This window comes from Megalops cyprinoides, chromosome 12 (assembly GCF_013368585.1).
Source record: "Megalops cyprinoides isolate fMegCyp1 chromosome 12, fMegCyp1.pri, whole genome shotgun sequence".
NCBI lineage: Eukaryota > Metazoa > Chordata > Actinopteri > Elopiformes > Megalopidae > Megalops > Megalops cyprinoides.
Genome location: NC_050594.1, coordinates 10,165,172 through 10,182,498, shown reverse-complemented (window position 1 = coordinate 10,182,498; position 17,327 = coordinate 10,165,172). Strand labels below are relative to the sequence as shown.

General features: G+C 46.1%; 1 protein-coding gene across 2 annotated transcripts; it reads left to right on the top strand.

The window, feature by feature from the left end:
- Window positions 1-1,901: 1,901 nt before the first annotated feature.
- LOC118786637 (14-3-3 protein zeta-like) lies at window positions 1,902-15,526 on the top strand. 2 transcript variants are annotated; one of them, XM_036541820.1, is made up of 6 exons: window positions 1,902-1,972; window positions 3,037-3,498; window positions 10,008-10,131; window positions 13,397-13,560; window positions 14,104-14,199; window positions 14,568-15,526. In XM_036541820.1, the coding sequence occupies exons 2-6, from the start codon at window positions 3,202-3,204 to the stop codon at window positions 14,625-14,627; spliced, it is 741 nt and encodes a 246-aa protein (XP_036397713.1). In that variant the 5' UTR covers window positions 1,902-1,972; window positions 3,037-3,201; the 3' UTR covers window positions 14,628-15,526. The 2 variants fall into 2 exon arrangements, with proteins under 2 accessions (XP_036397713.1, XP_036397714.1); XM_036541821.1 differs by having other exon boundaries at window positions 1,966-2,034.
- Window positions 15,527-17,327: the final 1,801 nt, after the last annotated feature.

Sequence of the window (17,327 nt, the reverse complement as noted above, 5' to 3'; positions counted from 1 at the left end):
TCTTTTTTGTTTGTTCGGATGACAACACTGTGGGTGGATGTGCTGCTTGATGCATTCAAATTGTAAAGCTGGACATTCACTAAAACAACAGCTGCAAAGCAGTACGCTCAACAATCCAGAGTTAAAACCCATGCCCCCGGAGTCCAGAGTTCTAACCACTATACCACATCCTGCCTTCTTTTGACTTGCTAGTGGCAGGTTGGTATTTGCTAAGGTTACAGCATTTGCAGCTCTGATCCACTGCATTGTGAGAAAAAGAAAGCACAACATGCAGAGTAATGGGCACCAGTCTTTCCCGTAAAAAAAACATATGTGACCAAAACATACAGTAGGGACTTATGAATAGATTGAGACACTACCAGTCCTTCTCTGTGCCAACACAGAAACACACATACACACACACACACACACACACACACACACACAAACACCCAACACCCTTGGTGTGGTGCACTCCACATTTCTGCTGTTGTCTGTGAGGCTCATGCAAAGCAGAGCGGTTTGACGTGCAGAGGGTTTCCATGGCTGCAGGCTGCAGTGCTAAGAACTGATGATGAGATAATTGTGAATTTTACTATCTGGGTAAATTGCTGTGTTCTCATTCGTGCTTTATTTTTCACATGATATCCGTGGTTACTTATACCACTGTTACAGTGCAAAGTACTGCACGTGGACAGCAGAGACAATATTCCCATGCTTATACAGAATGTTCTGCTGGTCATATTTGTATATATAATTTGGAAACAAAGGATTTGAGGCAAATACAGGCAGCACCAGCCAGTGAGAGGAACTCTTCCATCCTATAGCATTGGAAAAGCAGGGAAGAGAGAAGGTAAGGCAAGCAGCAGAATGCTGTAATTTGAGGAGGACATAGCACTGAGACAGAATACTGGGGGGATAATAACAATCAAGCAAAAAAAGAGACGGCTGACTTTAGTTCCCCACGCGTTTAACATAAAGAGACAGGGAGAACGCAGAGAACTCCTTTAGGAACAGAAAAATTAACAAAGCAATCACAGGAGGTCAGGTGCGGAAGGATGGGAGTTTGGGAATCCATCCAGAAGGAGACGGTTAAAACGCTGCAATTTGAGAACGATCAGAGGTGGGTAACAGAGAGGAGGTTGCGCTAATCCGAAAGGGATCTACGGTGACATGGGGACCACTGGCCGACTCAAGTATCCAGAGAAAAAGCCGTGTCTTGCTGCAAGCAATATAAAAAGAAAGGCATTTTCTGTGATCACTTTAAAATATGTCAACTGAATTTTGGGCAGAATAAAGTCAATAAACCTCAAAATGACACTTTCTGGGTGAGACATAATGTATGCACTTCACTCCGGGCTATATTTGAAAAAGTAGCTAACGTTACCACTTGGTATCACCGATTTGTCTATGCAAACAATGGCAGATATAGTCAGCTTGGCATTTATGATGCAAGCTGGCGTCGTATTTATTTTCATAACACATCATTACATTACAAACGGGTTGATCAAGGTCGCACACTCACTTCAATTACAACCACAGGCTTTAGTTAGATTGGGGGAAGAAAGTCTTCAACAGGATGTTCAGTTCGTTTCAGCACAATTTTATCTCGCCCTGCCACGCCCGCCTCGGGCTTCGTGGATGCTACAGCGAGAGTCCGTGTTGTAAAGGGGGGCAGGATAACCATAGCAATGGTGACGTCTTCTCCCCTTGCTCTAATTGGAGGAAACCCCGTCGCCCCAGCCGCAGCCTACAAGCCAGTCGAACATGCCCGACAAAACCCGCCCAGCTCCCCGCGCTAAACTGTCATTGGTCAAATATTTGAACGATACCAACTGACCGGAGGAATGTTCGCTTTATCATTGGTCAATTTGTTAGGCTGGCACCGCCCTGTCTAAGGGTTTGGTTGAGGTGGTACACCACTGTTTTTTTCACCCCCTCTGTCCAACCTCAAAGCGGATCAATTCGGAGGAGCAGAACGGAATTCCAGAAGGTTAGCTAGAAATCGCCTTTTCAGATTTTGTCCGATTTTTTTGGATTTTGTCTTTATGAAAGGTATCGCTTGAGATATTTGCCGTTTATGAACAAAAGCTCAAAGATCTCATTGTGTGGAATCAGCAGGGCAGATTTGCCGCTGCGAAGAGGGGTGCATCGCGGTTCAGTTTTGCCGCATCCATTTTGTCATTGCTAGCTAGCTACAGTGTTAATATCGCTGTGGATATATTTCCTTGCTCAAGCGGGTCGACTTTATGTTCAAATTTGTATTCATTGCTGTTTTATTTGGCCCTTGGTAAATGTAGATTCGGTGGTTAGGTAATTCTGAAAGTAAGGTTGGCCAGTTAACTGAAACGTTACGTGGAAAAGGGAGTCTGAGCAGTTTTCAAGCCTTCGATTGACTGACACAATGGAAGAACTTAGCTAGCCAGCGAGCTAATTCATTGCTGCTTTATGATCATAGACCGTACTTTGCTAGCTAGGTATGTTTTTGTTTAGCCAGGCATTTCCTTGCCTCTTTTGACGATAGTGGGCATCGCATACCTGTTTAGCCATCAATTTAGCAAGCTAAGAAGGAAGTTGGTTAGCTAGGTGTAAAGATGGTCGAGAAACCACACTTAAGTGGAGTGAGTTAGCTAGACTAGCTGGCTTCCACAGTGCAAAATAAGTGACTTAACGTTGGGGAGCTAGGTAATTTCGCTAACAGTATAGCCATGTTATCTCTCTTTGAGGATTGACTGCTAGACTAGTACGTCTTTGTTACATTCGTCTTTAGAACAGACTACCAGCCCTACATTTGAAATGGTAACATAGGTAGCAATTTTTTCCTTTTTACCAATGTGAAAAGTATGCAGAAGAAAGCTGGCTAGCTATAGCTATATGGTGAAATGACTGAGTATCTGCTGGCTAGCTCATCTGTAACACTGATTCAGACAGGGTAATTTGGTTAGCTAGCTAAGCAGTTTGCTCAGGATTCAAAAATAGACATGTGATGCATATTTAGCAAAAATGCGCCAGTTCGCTATCTACATGTCCTCTAACAATTTGTATATATGTTCACAGGTTTCAAAAGGATTAGTAACGGTCCCTCTTCACTCCCAACATCCGACTGCTCGCCTTTTTTAGTCATTTCCCTTGTTCCCTTCCTGTATTCCAAAAAAACTCTGCTTTAAAGAGTAGTTAACAAGTAAACTAAAGGTTTAAGTACCGAGAAAATAAAAATAAAAAATGGATAAAACAATGGAGCTTATTCAGAAGGCCAAACTGGCGGAGCAGGCCGAACGCTACGACGACATGGCCTCTTCCATGAAGGAGGTAACAGAGCAGGGAGCCGAACTGTCGAATGAGGAGAGGAACCTGCTGTCCGTCGCCTACAAGAACGTGGTCGGAGCCCGGAGGTCCGCCTGGAGGGTCATCTCCAGCATCGAGCAGAAGACCGAGGGCAGCGACAAGAAGCTTCAGATGGTTAAGGAGTACAGGGAGAAGGTGGAAGGCGAGCTGCGAGAGATCTGCAACGACGTCCTGGTAGGTTATTCGCGAGGATGGCTCGGAACGTACACGTGTGCCTTTCAATGTAGATGGGTTTTTTTATCCAGTCTGTCTGAAGAACAAGCTGTGCAGAGGCCTGCGCGGTCCCGAATAACACCCATTTGTTCCCCAATCTATTTAAGTCTGGGAGGCTTGCAGTGAAATCGGTGACAAATGAGGTCACATTATGGCATTAGCTTTCTATGGTATTAATAGACCCGACTGTCCTCCGTCGTGTGCACTATAGTTAGGTAAATTTAAGGGAAGGCAAATTTAATTGGGGAAAAGGAAATGCTTAGCCGGTTTACTGGTATGAAGGCACTGGGACATGTAATTTATGCTTTAAATTACCCTTGTCGTATAGAGGAAATTAATGTACAGTCGTTTGCATTTTGGTCGCACACGGTGTTCCCGGAGAACACGACAGGTTAACTGGCACCTGAAGGAAGTTGCAGGCGCTTGGACTTTGACATTGCGCCTCGAAGTGAAAGCGTGTAGAGGTGCCCCGCCATCGATCCGCTGCATACTTTGGCGTGGCTGCATTTCCACCTCTTCCTGGAGTTTTATATCGATAGGCGTTTTAGCGGAAGCGCTGCAACTTTTATTGCCCTTTGGGTAACCGCACCTTGTTTCTGTGCTCTTGGATCTTGCGGTTTTTTTTTTGAGTTGGATTTGTGTTGTACAACGGTATGCCTTGGTTTTGACCGTCCTTACGTTCCCTTTCACCCCATACCTTCACGATTGGTTGCCTGCCTAGACGTAATACCTTTTGGTATTTTAAAATAAATGACTGGCACTGATTTGAAGCATTTTAAAGAAATATTATATGAATATATGTCGTGCAGAGGGTTTGCAGTGCATTATTCCATTGGGATGGATTTGCTCCAGATGTGTCCAATGCACCACTGCCCCCCCTCCCCTCCACCCCCAGCCTGTATTAGTACAAATGCCACAAATACATGATTGTTGCAATGGGGCGGGGGACCAAATGCAGTCTCCAAGGTTTCCTTTAAGCTGATCTGATTTTAGGGCTGCCCCTCCCCCCGCTGGCAGAATGAATGAAGTATTATGTTCTCATCCACAACCACTTCCTAAGGGGAATCCTGCCTAGGCCAGAGGCAGGGCCTGAGCTGGTGATGTCGCTGGCCGTTGAAGTCATTGTTTACTGGGTGTGTTTGTCAAAGGTGTGTTTGAATGTGTGGAGTTAGCACCAGCCTTCCCGGTCACTGAACCCTGTCCTGTTTACCGTGTGCACTGCAGCCAGTACTTATGTGGTTTAATTGCAGTTCGTATGCTCCATGATGTACAAAGTACTGCCGCTTTAGGTGATGCTGGAGATGAGCTCGCTTCCTAGTGTGATGACTGATTTGTCTGCCTAGTCTGTCGTTTTGTGTGTCCTGACTAGGTGTGGGTGGCAGTTGGGGGTGGTGCTTTTAAACATCTGAAGTACTTGGATGATCACTTGAGTGTTTACTCATGCCTATCAGTGGCAGGTCTGATGTACTTTAGGTTCAGCTAAGCTTGGAGCATAGCTGTGGCATTGAAGTATGTCTGCTGCCTTTAAACTGTACCACTCAGTATCTCATGTCTTGGCACTCATTTTCATAAATGCACATTACTCAGTGTGTTCGCCTAGTCTGTTCAAAGTTGTTTTTTGGATGCAGTTTCACAGCCTTGAAATATCAAGCAAGGTGAACTTCGTGTACAGCTTAATTATTTTGCTGTATACAAAATGTTATATCAGGACTTGAACTGAGCAGTGGCTACAGTGTCAAACATGTCATTTACACTCCGCTGAGAGTTTGAACTGATACGGACACATTTCTTGTATTCTGAACAGCTGCTTAGCAGAACAGTTAGCCTTAGTTGTGTACATGGTACAGGTATTCCCCTAAACAGGGAGGGCTTCTGTTAGTCATTCTAGATTGTGGAGGATTACAGGAGTGTGGCTTTCGTAGTGGTCGTGTTGAAATAATCTGTCTGCACTGCACTTAATGCAACAGAGAGAGAACACTCTGCATGTCATAAACAGACACCGGCTCCACCTTTATCCATACAGATGGATTTGTGGAGGTGGCTCATTGTGTCTCTTCCATGGCTGTAGGACGAGTGCATTTTCTAGACCGATCTGTCTTTCCTGTGACAGCGCAGTGATGTGTGGGACGTGTGTTTGAGCACGGGGGGAGGTTCACGTGTAGGCACGGCCCCTTCTGCTTCGCTGCGGTATGCCGGAACGCTGACCCCAGGGGCTCCGCTGCCCTCTCAGCCGGAGTCGTTTGGCAATGACGTCACCCCTAAGAGAGTTCTGGTATGATGTCATGGGAGTCTGTCCTGCGGCGTTTCTGTAATGTGGCCCTTTCGGCTGGGTCTGTCTTTGAGAAGAGCGCATGGAACCAGAATGGCTGTACCTGGTGAAATGGCTGTTGTAAAATGAGTTTAGTGGGGCTGCTCTATCGCCAGCTGTCTGCCGTGTGGGCAGGACTGGGGGGGTGAGGAGGCGTGGCTCTGAATTGCTGAGGGGAAGGGGTGTGTCCTGCCTCTTATGAGGGGGAGAAGAGTGGTCCTGGTTTTGTAAAGGGAGAAGGGTGTGGTTCTGACATGCTGAAGAAAAGCGGAGCATGGCTCCGGGTTGCCGGGGGGGTGAGGGGCGCGGCTCTGTCTCGCCTCGCTGCATAGCTGCCTGTCCTGTACGAGCATGTCACGCTTTGCCGAATTCTGCAGAGACTCACCGTCGCCCGGACGGCCCAGTCGCGTTCGCGGTGCACGCCACGCCAGCCGGTCGGCGCAGAGGGCAGATCAGTGTGTCTGCAGCAGCCTTTTGGCAGAGCGGCGCCCTTAAATGCAGCCCCAGTGCGGATTGGGGAAGTAAAAAAAAAAGGTGTGGCTCTCACTCTGTGGGTCTCGGCACCGGTTGGCAGCGGCTGAACGCTGTTGGAAGGCTTGCGTCTTCCAATATCTGCCCTGCCCGCTGCAGTTCTGCCAGGAGGAGCACAGACCTCGATTGGGAGGGGGGGTGAGGAGGCGGTGGCGGTGTCGCTATTGTGGCTGGTGCTCACAGTCCCGGGTGCCATCGCTCGCAGAAGCTGAACCGCGAAGCCAGGGCGAGCAGATGTTTGCCGAGAGCCCCGCCACTGGCGGGGCGCCAGGGGCCCGTGGCTGTGGGCCTGTCCACGGCCTCGTCCGTGAAGCATGCGAGCTTCTCGCTCCGTTCCCAGCGACAGGCTGCGGCCAGGGGGGGAAATTCCAGGTGTGAGAGAGATTTCTCTGACTGCGGCATGCATAAAGGGCAAGCCGGAACAGGCAGGAGCGTGAAGCCTGTGTCTGTCTCCGCCCACTTCCTGCCCCGGGTAACCGCGCTGCAGAGAGGCAGCCTTAAGCCACCTGCTGTTTCCCAATTGCTGCAGGAGGAAGAGTCACCTTTATCTAAGTCCACACACATCCGTGCTCATCAGAAAAGGGAAGTCGTGCTGTTTTAAGATGATTTCTGTCCAAGGCTAGCCCCAAATGACCCCACTCAAAATCATGGTCCTCTTACACCTGAACCTTGCATTATTCTTTGCCTAGGTCTTGCTCTCTACTTATATAGCAGTACCAGTAAGTTTGGGCTTTATGGATTTGAACATTTGCTGGCATGGATCATTTACTTTTGAGGGGGTGTCCCAAATTGGAGAGTTCACCATTGTGCCCTTGGCTTCGGTTTTTGGGGTGTTTGCAGTGGCCCAGTATAAAGCTGTCCACACCCTAGGAGTGACTGAAATCTGAGGTGTGCTTTCATGCTGCAACTGCAGGTGGTTAAACCTGACTGCATCCAATCAGAAGCGGAAGAGTTTCTCCATAAATCCTTAACCGCTGGTTCTGAGCTGTTCACTTCCCCGGCATGGGGAAGTACGCTGGGGAAGTAACCGGTGTATTAATAGTATGGGGATTCGTTTGTTCATAACATGAATACATTCTGAAAGGGAAAACTGGTGATAACCTGTCTCTGGCTGTGCCATCCTAACCGCTATGATTGTTTTAGATTTGTTTCACACGATCTGATTGAACAGCCGAGTACAAATTCTTAGCAGTCCCTGTGCCGCGGAGTAGTCATAGTTTTAAAATTGTGATTGGTCACACGTGTTTCAACAGCTACTATACATTCACATCATCTACTGTATGACAGTACTGTGTCACTCAGCTCTAAACTCATCGCAGTGGTTTCAAGAGTTTTAACATGTGCACATAGCCTTGAACAGTAATACATTTTTTTGCACTTTGAGTGACAGCTGCACTTTATATTGGATCCCAGTTCCACAATGATAAATATGTAATTTTTTTGTGCAATATGCCGCCCCCTCAAAGGTCAGCTGTCCCATTCTGAGGCCCGTCTCCTGAGATGTATGAATGTAAACCCGCTGTTGAAGCACACTGGCGCCGCCCTTATTTAGTAATGTGACTTTAATGGGCTTTGGTCGGGGTGTGTGTGTGTGTGTGTGTGTGTGTGTTTTGAATGTGTTTTAGCGGGCAGCAGCTAACCCGGTGATGTGATTATCCAGGCAGCTCAGTGCAGGCAGGGGGGCAGTGAGTCGGGAGGAATGCCGCACACGGGATACGCTCAGAAATAGCCGTCCCGTTGGTTTGGGCGGGGGTCGCGGGGGTGCCGTCACCCTACCGGTTTGGGCGGGGGTGCAGCCGGCAGTATTGTTACCTTGCGCAGGGTCCTCAGCGCAGCTCCTGGCCACACCCACGTCTGCCGCTCCGCCATTTAAGGCAGGTTGCTGCACCCGGGCTTAGCCCACGGTTTCACTGACACAGATTAGCGATAATCCCCCCTGCCGTTTGGGTGTAGAGCACAAGGGCCTGTGCAGATGGACAGGGAGAGAGAGAGCGGACTGTACGTCTCACTCATGAAATCACTTTTCCTGTTTGGAGGCACCACTGCCCTCCGCTATCCCATAATACTACCTCTGACCAAACACTGTGGAACGCAGTGAGCGGATGTGTCTGTTGGTGAAATTTCGAGGGGCGGGGGTTGGGGGCATATTCGAAGATTGATGTGACGGCTGCATGTGGTGGGGCTGCCAGGTGGTGGCGCCGTTCACCAGGCTTGAGGACAGCTCCATCAGCACGGGAAGTGTGTGGCTGGGTCCGGACACGCCAGTCCCCGCCCACGAAGGTGCGGCAGCCCCACCTGCAGCGTCTGGCTTCAGAAGCGCGTGCAGCCAGAGGGCGGGCCTCCTCCTCACCTTCTCCTCGCATAGAATCTGGGGCAGAAGTCAGCCGCCTGCCAGCACACTTGAGGCGCGTCCCCAATGTGGACTGCTCAAAAGTGACTTTCCGCACTAAATATATCCCCTCCGCAGGACCCGGAGACAGGCTTAGCACAGTGTGTGAGTGCGGGTGTCCTGTTAATCAGCTGCAGGTGTCCACGGCCGCGACCGCTTCCCTCTGCAGGCACACTCTGCGCCCCTCCAGACCTGAATCATCCTAACCCAAAAAAAGACTGCCGCTGAATGTGGGCCGGCACGTCCCCTTGCCTCTTCCTGTCTGTGGGCCTGTCGTGTGTGTGTGTGTGTGTGTGTGTGTCTGTCTGCCTGTCTGCCTGTACATCTATCTCAGTACCCTTTTTCTTGTACCTGTTCCTCTGCTTAAAATGATGCTTGCCTGTTTTACCATAGATACACATTTTATAACCTTAATGATGCAAGTGTGGGTGCATGGACTCTTGAGTGTGGAGAGTGACGTGTCATTTGTCACTTAACGTTGAAGTCTGCCTTGTGTATTCTGAACAAGCTCCATGAATATTTTAAACGCGAAGCCCAGGGAATGTGTTTAGTTTGATGGACCAACTTAGTGGCCCTCATGAAACAGCTTTATAAATGGTTGGTTTGGCTAGTTGGAGACATGCACTTTTTTGTAACCCTGTTGAGAGATTGTGATGTAGACTGATGGGTGGTGACCTGTCAGAGCATGTTTTTTCTTTGGATGAAAGATGTAGTGCGTACCAGATGTCATGACCAAAGGCTTTCTGCAGGTCTGATGGCAGGTTGCATATACCAGCAGTATGCTAGCAGTTCTGCATCAGTGTGTGAATTGTGGGTGCTGGGCAGCGCTGGCAAATTGCTAGGATTATTTTTGCTTTGAAAACGGTTCAAGTCCAGCGGTCCTGGTTGGGCCTTTTTCGTTTCATTACTTACAGCCCGACTCCCTTATGAAGAGTGGTGGAATTTCCTTTTTCCCCCCCTTACAGATGATATACTTACACAGTTATGATCTGAGAGTGGCAGATTATAGATCGGATAACACGAATAATTACCTACAGAAATGTGGCAGTGTCCTGACCATTTATTGTTGAGGCAGAAATACAGGATGCTTCTGAATGCAGCACCTCTTTAGGGCTTTCACTGATTTCTAACACCAGAGTTTTAATTGTGATGTCCTCCAGTGCTACATTAATGAGATTTCATTGCTGAACTCAAGTTTCTTTGAAGGAGACTGACAAATTTCCCTTTATTCTCCCTCCTTAGGAGCTGCTGAGCAAATATTTAATTGCCAATTCCACAAACTCCGAGAGCAAAGTCTTCTATTTAAAGATGAAGGGAGACTACTACAGGTACCTTGCTGAGGTTGCCACCGGAGATGACAAGAAAGGTAAGCATTTCAACAGTTACGAGTTCTTACCGGTAACTACAGTTGAGACTTCCTGCAGTAACAGTCAACCTTGTTCTCGTAGTAAGTTATATGATTGATGACTTTTCCAAATCGCAGCACAATCTTCTAGAAGTCAACACATAGCTGGGGGCTGGATCCATGGATTGCACCATTGAGAGGATATAGCATCTAGTTATGTGGGTTTTGTTGTGGTACTGTTAATGTCAGTTTATTACATACTTGTTTGTACCAGCCCTCATTTATTCTAAGTTTTTGGGTTTGTACTAACATTTCATCAAACTTAAAATGCTGATTTGTTCAGTGGGAACATATGAGACAAATGTCGCCCCCATGTGGTGAGAACAGTCTTGGCTATGCAGTCTTTTGCATTTAACCTTTCAAATCATTTAATGATTGTAATGTTATTTATTGTTTTTGAAATATATTTTTGCCTTGAATGTTACTGATTTCTGTGTGTGTTAAGGCCCTGTGTAACCCTAGTATCCCAGGCATTCACAGGGGTTTCCATAGCACGATATGCTCCACACAGTGTAGTTTCACTTATCATAGGATTTTGCTGGCAACTCTGCACACAGCAGAGTTAAGTGATGTTAAAGAAGCCCTGGAGTTGCCTTTTTAAAAGGACTTTTTTTCTGAGGGTAGGTTAAACGATCCAAAATCTGAGGCTGAAGGACAGCAAACGGGCTGTTTAGCTATTTCAGTGAGCTCATTGTGACTAATTACTATATTCATTAGTGCCTTTAGCCTTCTCTTAAAATGCAGCCCTCGGGCAGCGTTCGACATTTGTGTCTATGGAGGCCCCTAGTAACAGCTCTGCTGACCCAGGCGTATGGTTCTGTCAGTGCAGGAGAGAGGAAGAGACAGTCTGACATGTGACCAATGAGGTAAAAGGTGGGTTTGGCTGGGGGTGTAAAGTAGGGCAGTCATGTGCGCTGTGTCAGTCAGAAGGAGAACAATGGCGGTGTTGGTGGGTCGGGACAGAAAAACACGTGGGGTGTGGAGGTAACCCCCCCCCCCCATGGAGCTGAAGAGAGGCTGACCTCTGTAGCGGAAAAGGTTTTCCATGGCTGTGCAGTTTGCCACCATAGAATGTAAAATTTCCCTTCAGTAACGTGAGTAGAGTAAGTGGTAAAAGCATGAAGTCCAGCAATTCAATTTAGAGGAGAGGAAGTTTTCCACATTTGAGGGCTTCTTGAAAGCACAGGTGTCATATTTACAACTAGCTGTATAAATGGACACTTTATCTCCTGATCCCTTATGGGTTATGTGCTCATTGCACCTATGCCCCCATGCCTCATGTATCTGCCTTTAAAGCCCCTCTAGATAAGGTCTGTCAAAAGAAATGCATAAATTAAATATGATAATAATGCTGGGTTCTAAAGAGCCATGAAGCTCATCTCCCTGCTGCTTGTGTTATGTTCGAATATTAAATCGCCTGAAAGGAACTCGGTGTTGAAAAGAGAACCTTTGATTTCTTTCATAATTAAGACCCGCACACTAATGATGTGCATTTCAACAGAACAGAAGCTCAAAAGACAAACACCGCTTTGAACTCCGCTTTTGCACCGGCTCGGGGCAAAAATAGAACGGAACATTTTGTGTCACACAGCCTGAAATGGTGTCAAGTGGGATGGCACGTCATCCGTGCCGAAGATCCGCCCGCCAGCGTCACTCGCCGGGCAGGGACGGGTGGGGTGGCTGTGGCCCACTTCATTTCACAGTTTCTTCCTTTGTTAAATTGTAAAATTTGAGGCCCGGTCAGTTCAGTGTCAGCGCATTGGAATTGCTGATATTGTGTGGTTTAGTATGTAGAAATGGATGCTGCCTTGTCCTGTTGCAGTGCCTGGGAGGTCTGTGCCGGGTAATTAAAGGAACACTGCATTATCACAGCCTAGGTCTGTTGTCTGGGCCAAGGCTCAGCAATGTCACATTGAAATCCACTGTAGTGCGGATCTGTGATGTACAGACGTGCTCTCAGAAACCAGATGCCCTGTGCAGGACCTGAGCAATTTTCCGTAACAGCTTAAGAAATGCTGCTTTAACGATTAATTGCAAATATGCTCAGTTCAGTTTCAAGCTGGTCGCTCATTTCTTGTGCATCTCGTGAACTTCTGAATGCGTGAGGGAGCCGCCTGCTTATTTTTGAACGGCGTGATGTCATCGGTGATTTAAAGCCGCCTCTCCCTGAATGGCACGGCCTCTCCATATCTCACCAGTGACTCACCACAAATCAGCCTTCCTCCATCTGCTCTAGGAGTGTTAACAAACAACCAGGCGTGCGGTTAACTATTAACAGCTGCCTAACCATTTGGGTTTAATACTGTGATGAGTAACACACACATACACGTCTTCCTTTTTAAAGTGTGTGTAGAATAATGCATGTGGCATAATTGAATGTATTCCTTTTAAATGTAAAGTCTAGATTTAAGCTAAACTGATCCTTCCTTAGTTATATGCTGTGGCTACCCATTAGTGGTCAATGTGTTCATCTTATACACAGAACCGCTCTGAGGGTGGAGAACGGTGATTGGTTTTCAGATGATGTTACTGGAACTGCATAACACCACCAGAAACTCGTTGATGCCAGCTATCATGCAATCTTCTGAGTCACACATGCAGACTTGTCTGGGATCTCATAAGAACGTTGTGTTTGGTATGGTTCAGATGAACTCTTGTGATATAATTTGTGTAGTTTCGGTGCTGATCTTTTGGGGGGTGTTAGTTGCTGGGACCAGGGGGTAGCATTATTTGTTCTGGAAGGTTATTTTTGGGTAGCAAGGGGAATGGGGGGATGGAGACACTGCATGATGTATACCTTTAAAAATTTTCATAAGTGAAACCCTTGACAAAACTTTCATTTAAAACCCCTTAGCAGCAGACTAGCTGCAGCTCACTGAGGTTTTCTGACAGTATCACTGACTTGGTGAGGGATGTTATTTGGTTTGGTTTTTTCTTATCTGTGCATTTTATGCTTCCTAAAGTCATATATTCCAATAATTTAACCCTGCTTTTTCAGCCCACTAGCATTATATGAACCTTCATTTCCATTAAAAAAAGGCATACCACATCTCACTATTTTGCCCTTGAATGTTAAAAAAACTAAAAATATTAGTGAAAAAGTGAAAACTGTCAGATTCAAGATACTAATTTGACAGAAGCTTGGTCTTTTTTATGTGTCATATTGACCAAATGATTGATTGGTGATCTCATGGTCTTGTTTGTCTTGTCTCTGCTCTGCCCACAGCGACCATAGAGAACTCTCAGGAAGCGTACCAGCAGGCGTTCGACATCAGCAAGAAGGACATGCAGCCCACGCACCCCATCCGCCTGGGCCTGGCCCTCAACTTCTCCGTCTTCTACTATGAGATCCTCAACTCTCCAGAGCAGGCCTGCAGCCTGGCCAAACAGGTAGGCCTGTCCATCGCCGCCGTTGGTGTGAACCTTTCTCTTCCTTCTCATTAAACGCAGCGGATGACATGCCTCACGGTCGACTCACTTTGTCTTAAATTTTGCACATCCGTAGATAATAGCGGAAATTTTACTCGTAATCCATAGATACAGCTGGACAGCTTATTTGCTTAAGCACCTTGCATAAGAGTGCAACAGCAATACCCCATGCTTGATTCAAACCTGCAAATCCCTGATTACATGTTCGCTAACTGTTGCTGCTCAGCTGTTGCCATTTCTATTTTGCACCAGGGTGCTAATTGCACATGAGCTCAGGTGGAGGGGGGGGGCTGTATGTAGGTGGTGGCACTGGGGGATGGTGGGGCAGATTGGGAATTCAGACACCAGGGAACACCCTCTGCCCTGAGCGATGAGCACCAAGGGAGCTTTTAACATCAGGACCTCTGATTAGCACCTCATCTGAGGGACCCTCTCAGAGGCCAGATGGGGGAAAATAACATGTTCATGTGTTTGTTTGTTCTCTTTCTCCCGTCTCTCCCGCAGGCTTTCGATGAAGCCATTGCAGAGCTCGATACACTGAACGAAGACTCGTACAAAGACAGCACCCTCATCATGCAGCTGCTTAGGGATAACCTCACAGTGAGTTTCTGCGCTGATCAGCAGTTTCACGCGTCTTTCAGCCGGCTCCAGTGGAGTCATAATGGCAGATGAGCGTCTTTAACCACATCTTTTGAATTGCTAAACATTTGGCTTTTGCACCATAAAACCAGTATGAAGGGCACCTCTGGGCACTGTTTGTTACAGTTGTCATCAAACATGTTTTCTTGAATTGATGCTTGAAATTTTATGTTCATGTGGAAAAATCCCAAAAAGCCCTGGGGTAGTGCATAGCCGGGTCAGTGAGGGACTTCAAGCCAGAGGGCCTCATAAGGTCTGCTTACAAGGGGACTGTGTGCTGTGCATGATGGTCATTTGAATGGGTGTTTTTGACATGCGTTTCTTTTCAGTTATGGACCTCCGACAGTGCAGCGGACGAGGCAGAGGGAGGAGACGGCGGGGAGAACTAAACGCACACAGGCTCATCCCCCTGAAAAGGAAAAAAAAATCGGGGGGGGGGGGGGGGGGGGGGGAGAAAAAAAAAACGATTAAAAAACAAAAAACCTTTTTACACCTCTCCATTCCTTATCGTTCCACTTAAAATTCTTCTGGCAATGAAAAGCCATTGACGCTGAAGAGCTGTGTATGGAAACTATCATTTAGTCTTTTCACACTGCAGCTTTCAGGAAAAAAAAAAATTGAATTGAGAAAAAAGAACTCCATTCCTTGGTTTGTGTTTGTCATGGCCTTCCATATGTGCAGATTCTGCTGTAGAAAAGTATTAATAGCTTCACTTTATATCAACGTAAACTTCCCAATTTAAATAAGGAACTGGCCACACGGGACTTGCGTGTATCTTCAGATAATCTGTCGGGGGTAACATTCGAATTGTCAAAACGCGAGCAGTTAGCGTTAGCATTGTAGTAAGGGGTATGTTATATGTTAAACAGACTTAAATTAATTAAGGTGTTGTTTCATGCCGCTGGTGGTTTTTTTTTATTATTATTATTAGATTCTTCCTCCATGAGGTTCTCCGGTAGGGCTTTCAGCAGCTGTCATCTGATACATTATTTAAAAAGCGCAGACTGACGCTGACCCTGCTCCTGCCGGCGATCCGCCAATGGCGTCCTGCGTGGCGCTGCCGCGAGGGAGAGGCCGACGCGTTCGTTCGGGGGGAACGGGGCACGGCACAGCCCTCCCCACTCCCCCTCACCGACCGCCCACGCCTCACCTCCTCCCGGGGCACAAAAACACTCTTTTCCTGGTTGTGGTTTTCACTTCAATGTGTTACTCTGTAGCATGTCTGGCTAAAAAGGTGGGGGGCTTCCTGAAGATCAAAAAAAAGATAAAATCACTAAAAAAAAAAAAAGAAAAAAAAAAAGGAATCCTACATGCATGTCCTACACTGGAATGGGAATTGAGACTGAGCTCACCGTGTCCAAGTGTTGGGTTTAATACTTTTCAATGCAGGCTTACGCACATGTACCAGGGTGTCAGGTCAGTCAAGTGAGTGTCATTTAGAAATTTGGACCACTATTGTGTTTCTGCTAATCATTGATTGTAGTCCCCAGAAAGCCTTGTGAAAATGTTTAATGCCCTATGTAACAGCTATGTAACATGAATAAAAAAAAGACATTTTATAAACCAAAAATCCTCGACTTCATTGATTCATTCTTTGGCCTCTTGGACAGTATTGCTTTTGTGTCTGTGAATAATCCAGTTTAAATTTTGCATAATGTACTACTCCACAACATTCAACAGTAATGACCTTTCAGAATTTGATATTTCATTGACATGGTCATGGATAATAATCGCACAGAAGAAACAATTATTTTATTTGTATATATGGAATGTAAACCTTCGGAAAAGTATGCATGCTGGTGGGTAACATGCTGTAAGGGTGAAAACAACTTTTTTTTTAAATGGGTTAAGTTAACGCACTGGGAATATGCTGTCAGTTCAGTGCCTGGGATGGTAATATGAATCTACAGCAAGTTAAAAGCCCAGGGAAATAGGGGTCACCAAGCTAATTAAAAGCAGATTATTACTTAGAATATGATTTTCAAAATTAATCGAATTGAATTCAATCTTCATAAGCATTTAATTCCTTCATGTATATAGTAAAACTAATTCCACTACATGCTGTGAGTGCGGGTTCTCGTGAAAAAATAATGAACTGTACAAATTGGACGTCGGACTCAAAGGTCCGGAATAACCTATTGCACTGATTCTCAATCCTGCTCCGCACGTTTTCCATCTTTCCATGCTCTACCTACCTGACTGAACTCATCAGTGGCACTTTTGATTAGCTGAGCACACCTGATTTAATCAAGAGCATCTTAATCATGCTAGTCAGGTGTTTGGAGCAAGGATAGATAGAAGATATGCAGGACAGTGGGCCTCCAGGAGTAGGACTGAGAAACACTGACCTATTGCACCAAGGTGAGCGACAGCACTGCGCATGTGTGGAATAGACGTTACAAAATGACAACTACAGGAACTCTTCACCCATTGGGAACTGTAAGATGATAAAGAGGAACTTCGAACTTGATTTAGCAGTATGTCAAATGACAAGTAGACTTACGCTTATAAGTTCATAAGCATCACATAAATCAATCATTGTGAATTTGAAAGGAATAGGCAGCAGTGACTATATTTGAGTTTTGAAGTGTTTTCGTTGTATATTTTCTATCACAGTCACGTTGCCGCAACATAATTTAATGGCCAAAAATACGTTGCTACAGCGTCAAGTCGGACGTCGCGGCAACGTGGAAAGTGAAGGTGCAATTTCGTAACGGCAACGTTTTTTTGTGACGTTGTCAGCCCGTAACCTCGACGTCCTGGCGACCATACACCCAGCTAAAAGTCACGTTGCCGCAAGGTAATTTGATGACCAAACATAGACTATATGATTATCATATATGATATCATATTATGATATCTGTAATCCAGTTACAGACAGAAAGTCCATAGTCATGTATCAAGTAAATTGCTATGGATAGTCATAATTCAAGTGTAGGCCTACAAATGACAAATGAAATTATTTTCTCATTGTGGGTACTCTACAACTAAACTGTAGACAACCACAATAAATAATAATCTGTTTTATGAAAATCCGAGAAATATGAACATATTAAATGATCTCTGAAATACAATGTTTGGCAGGGTCC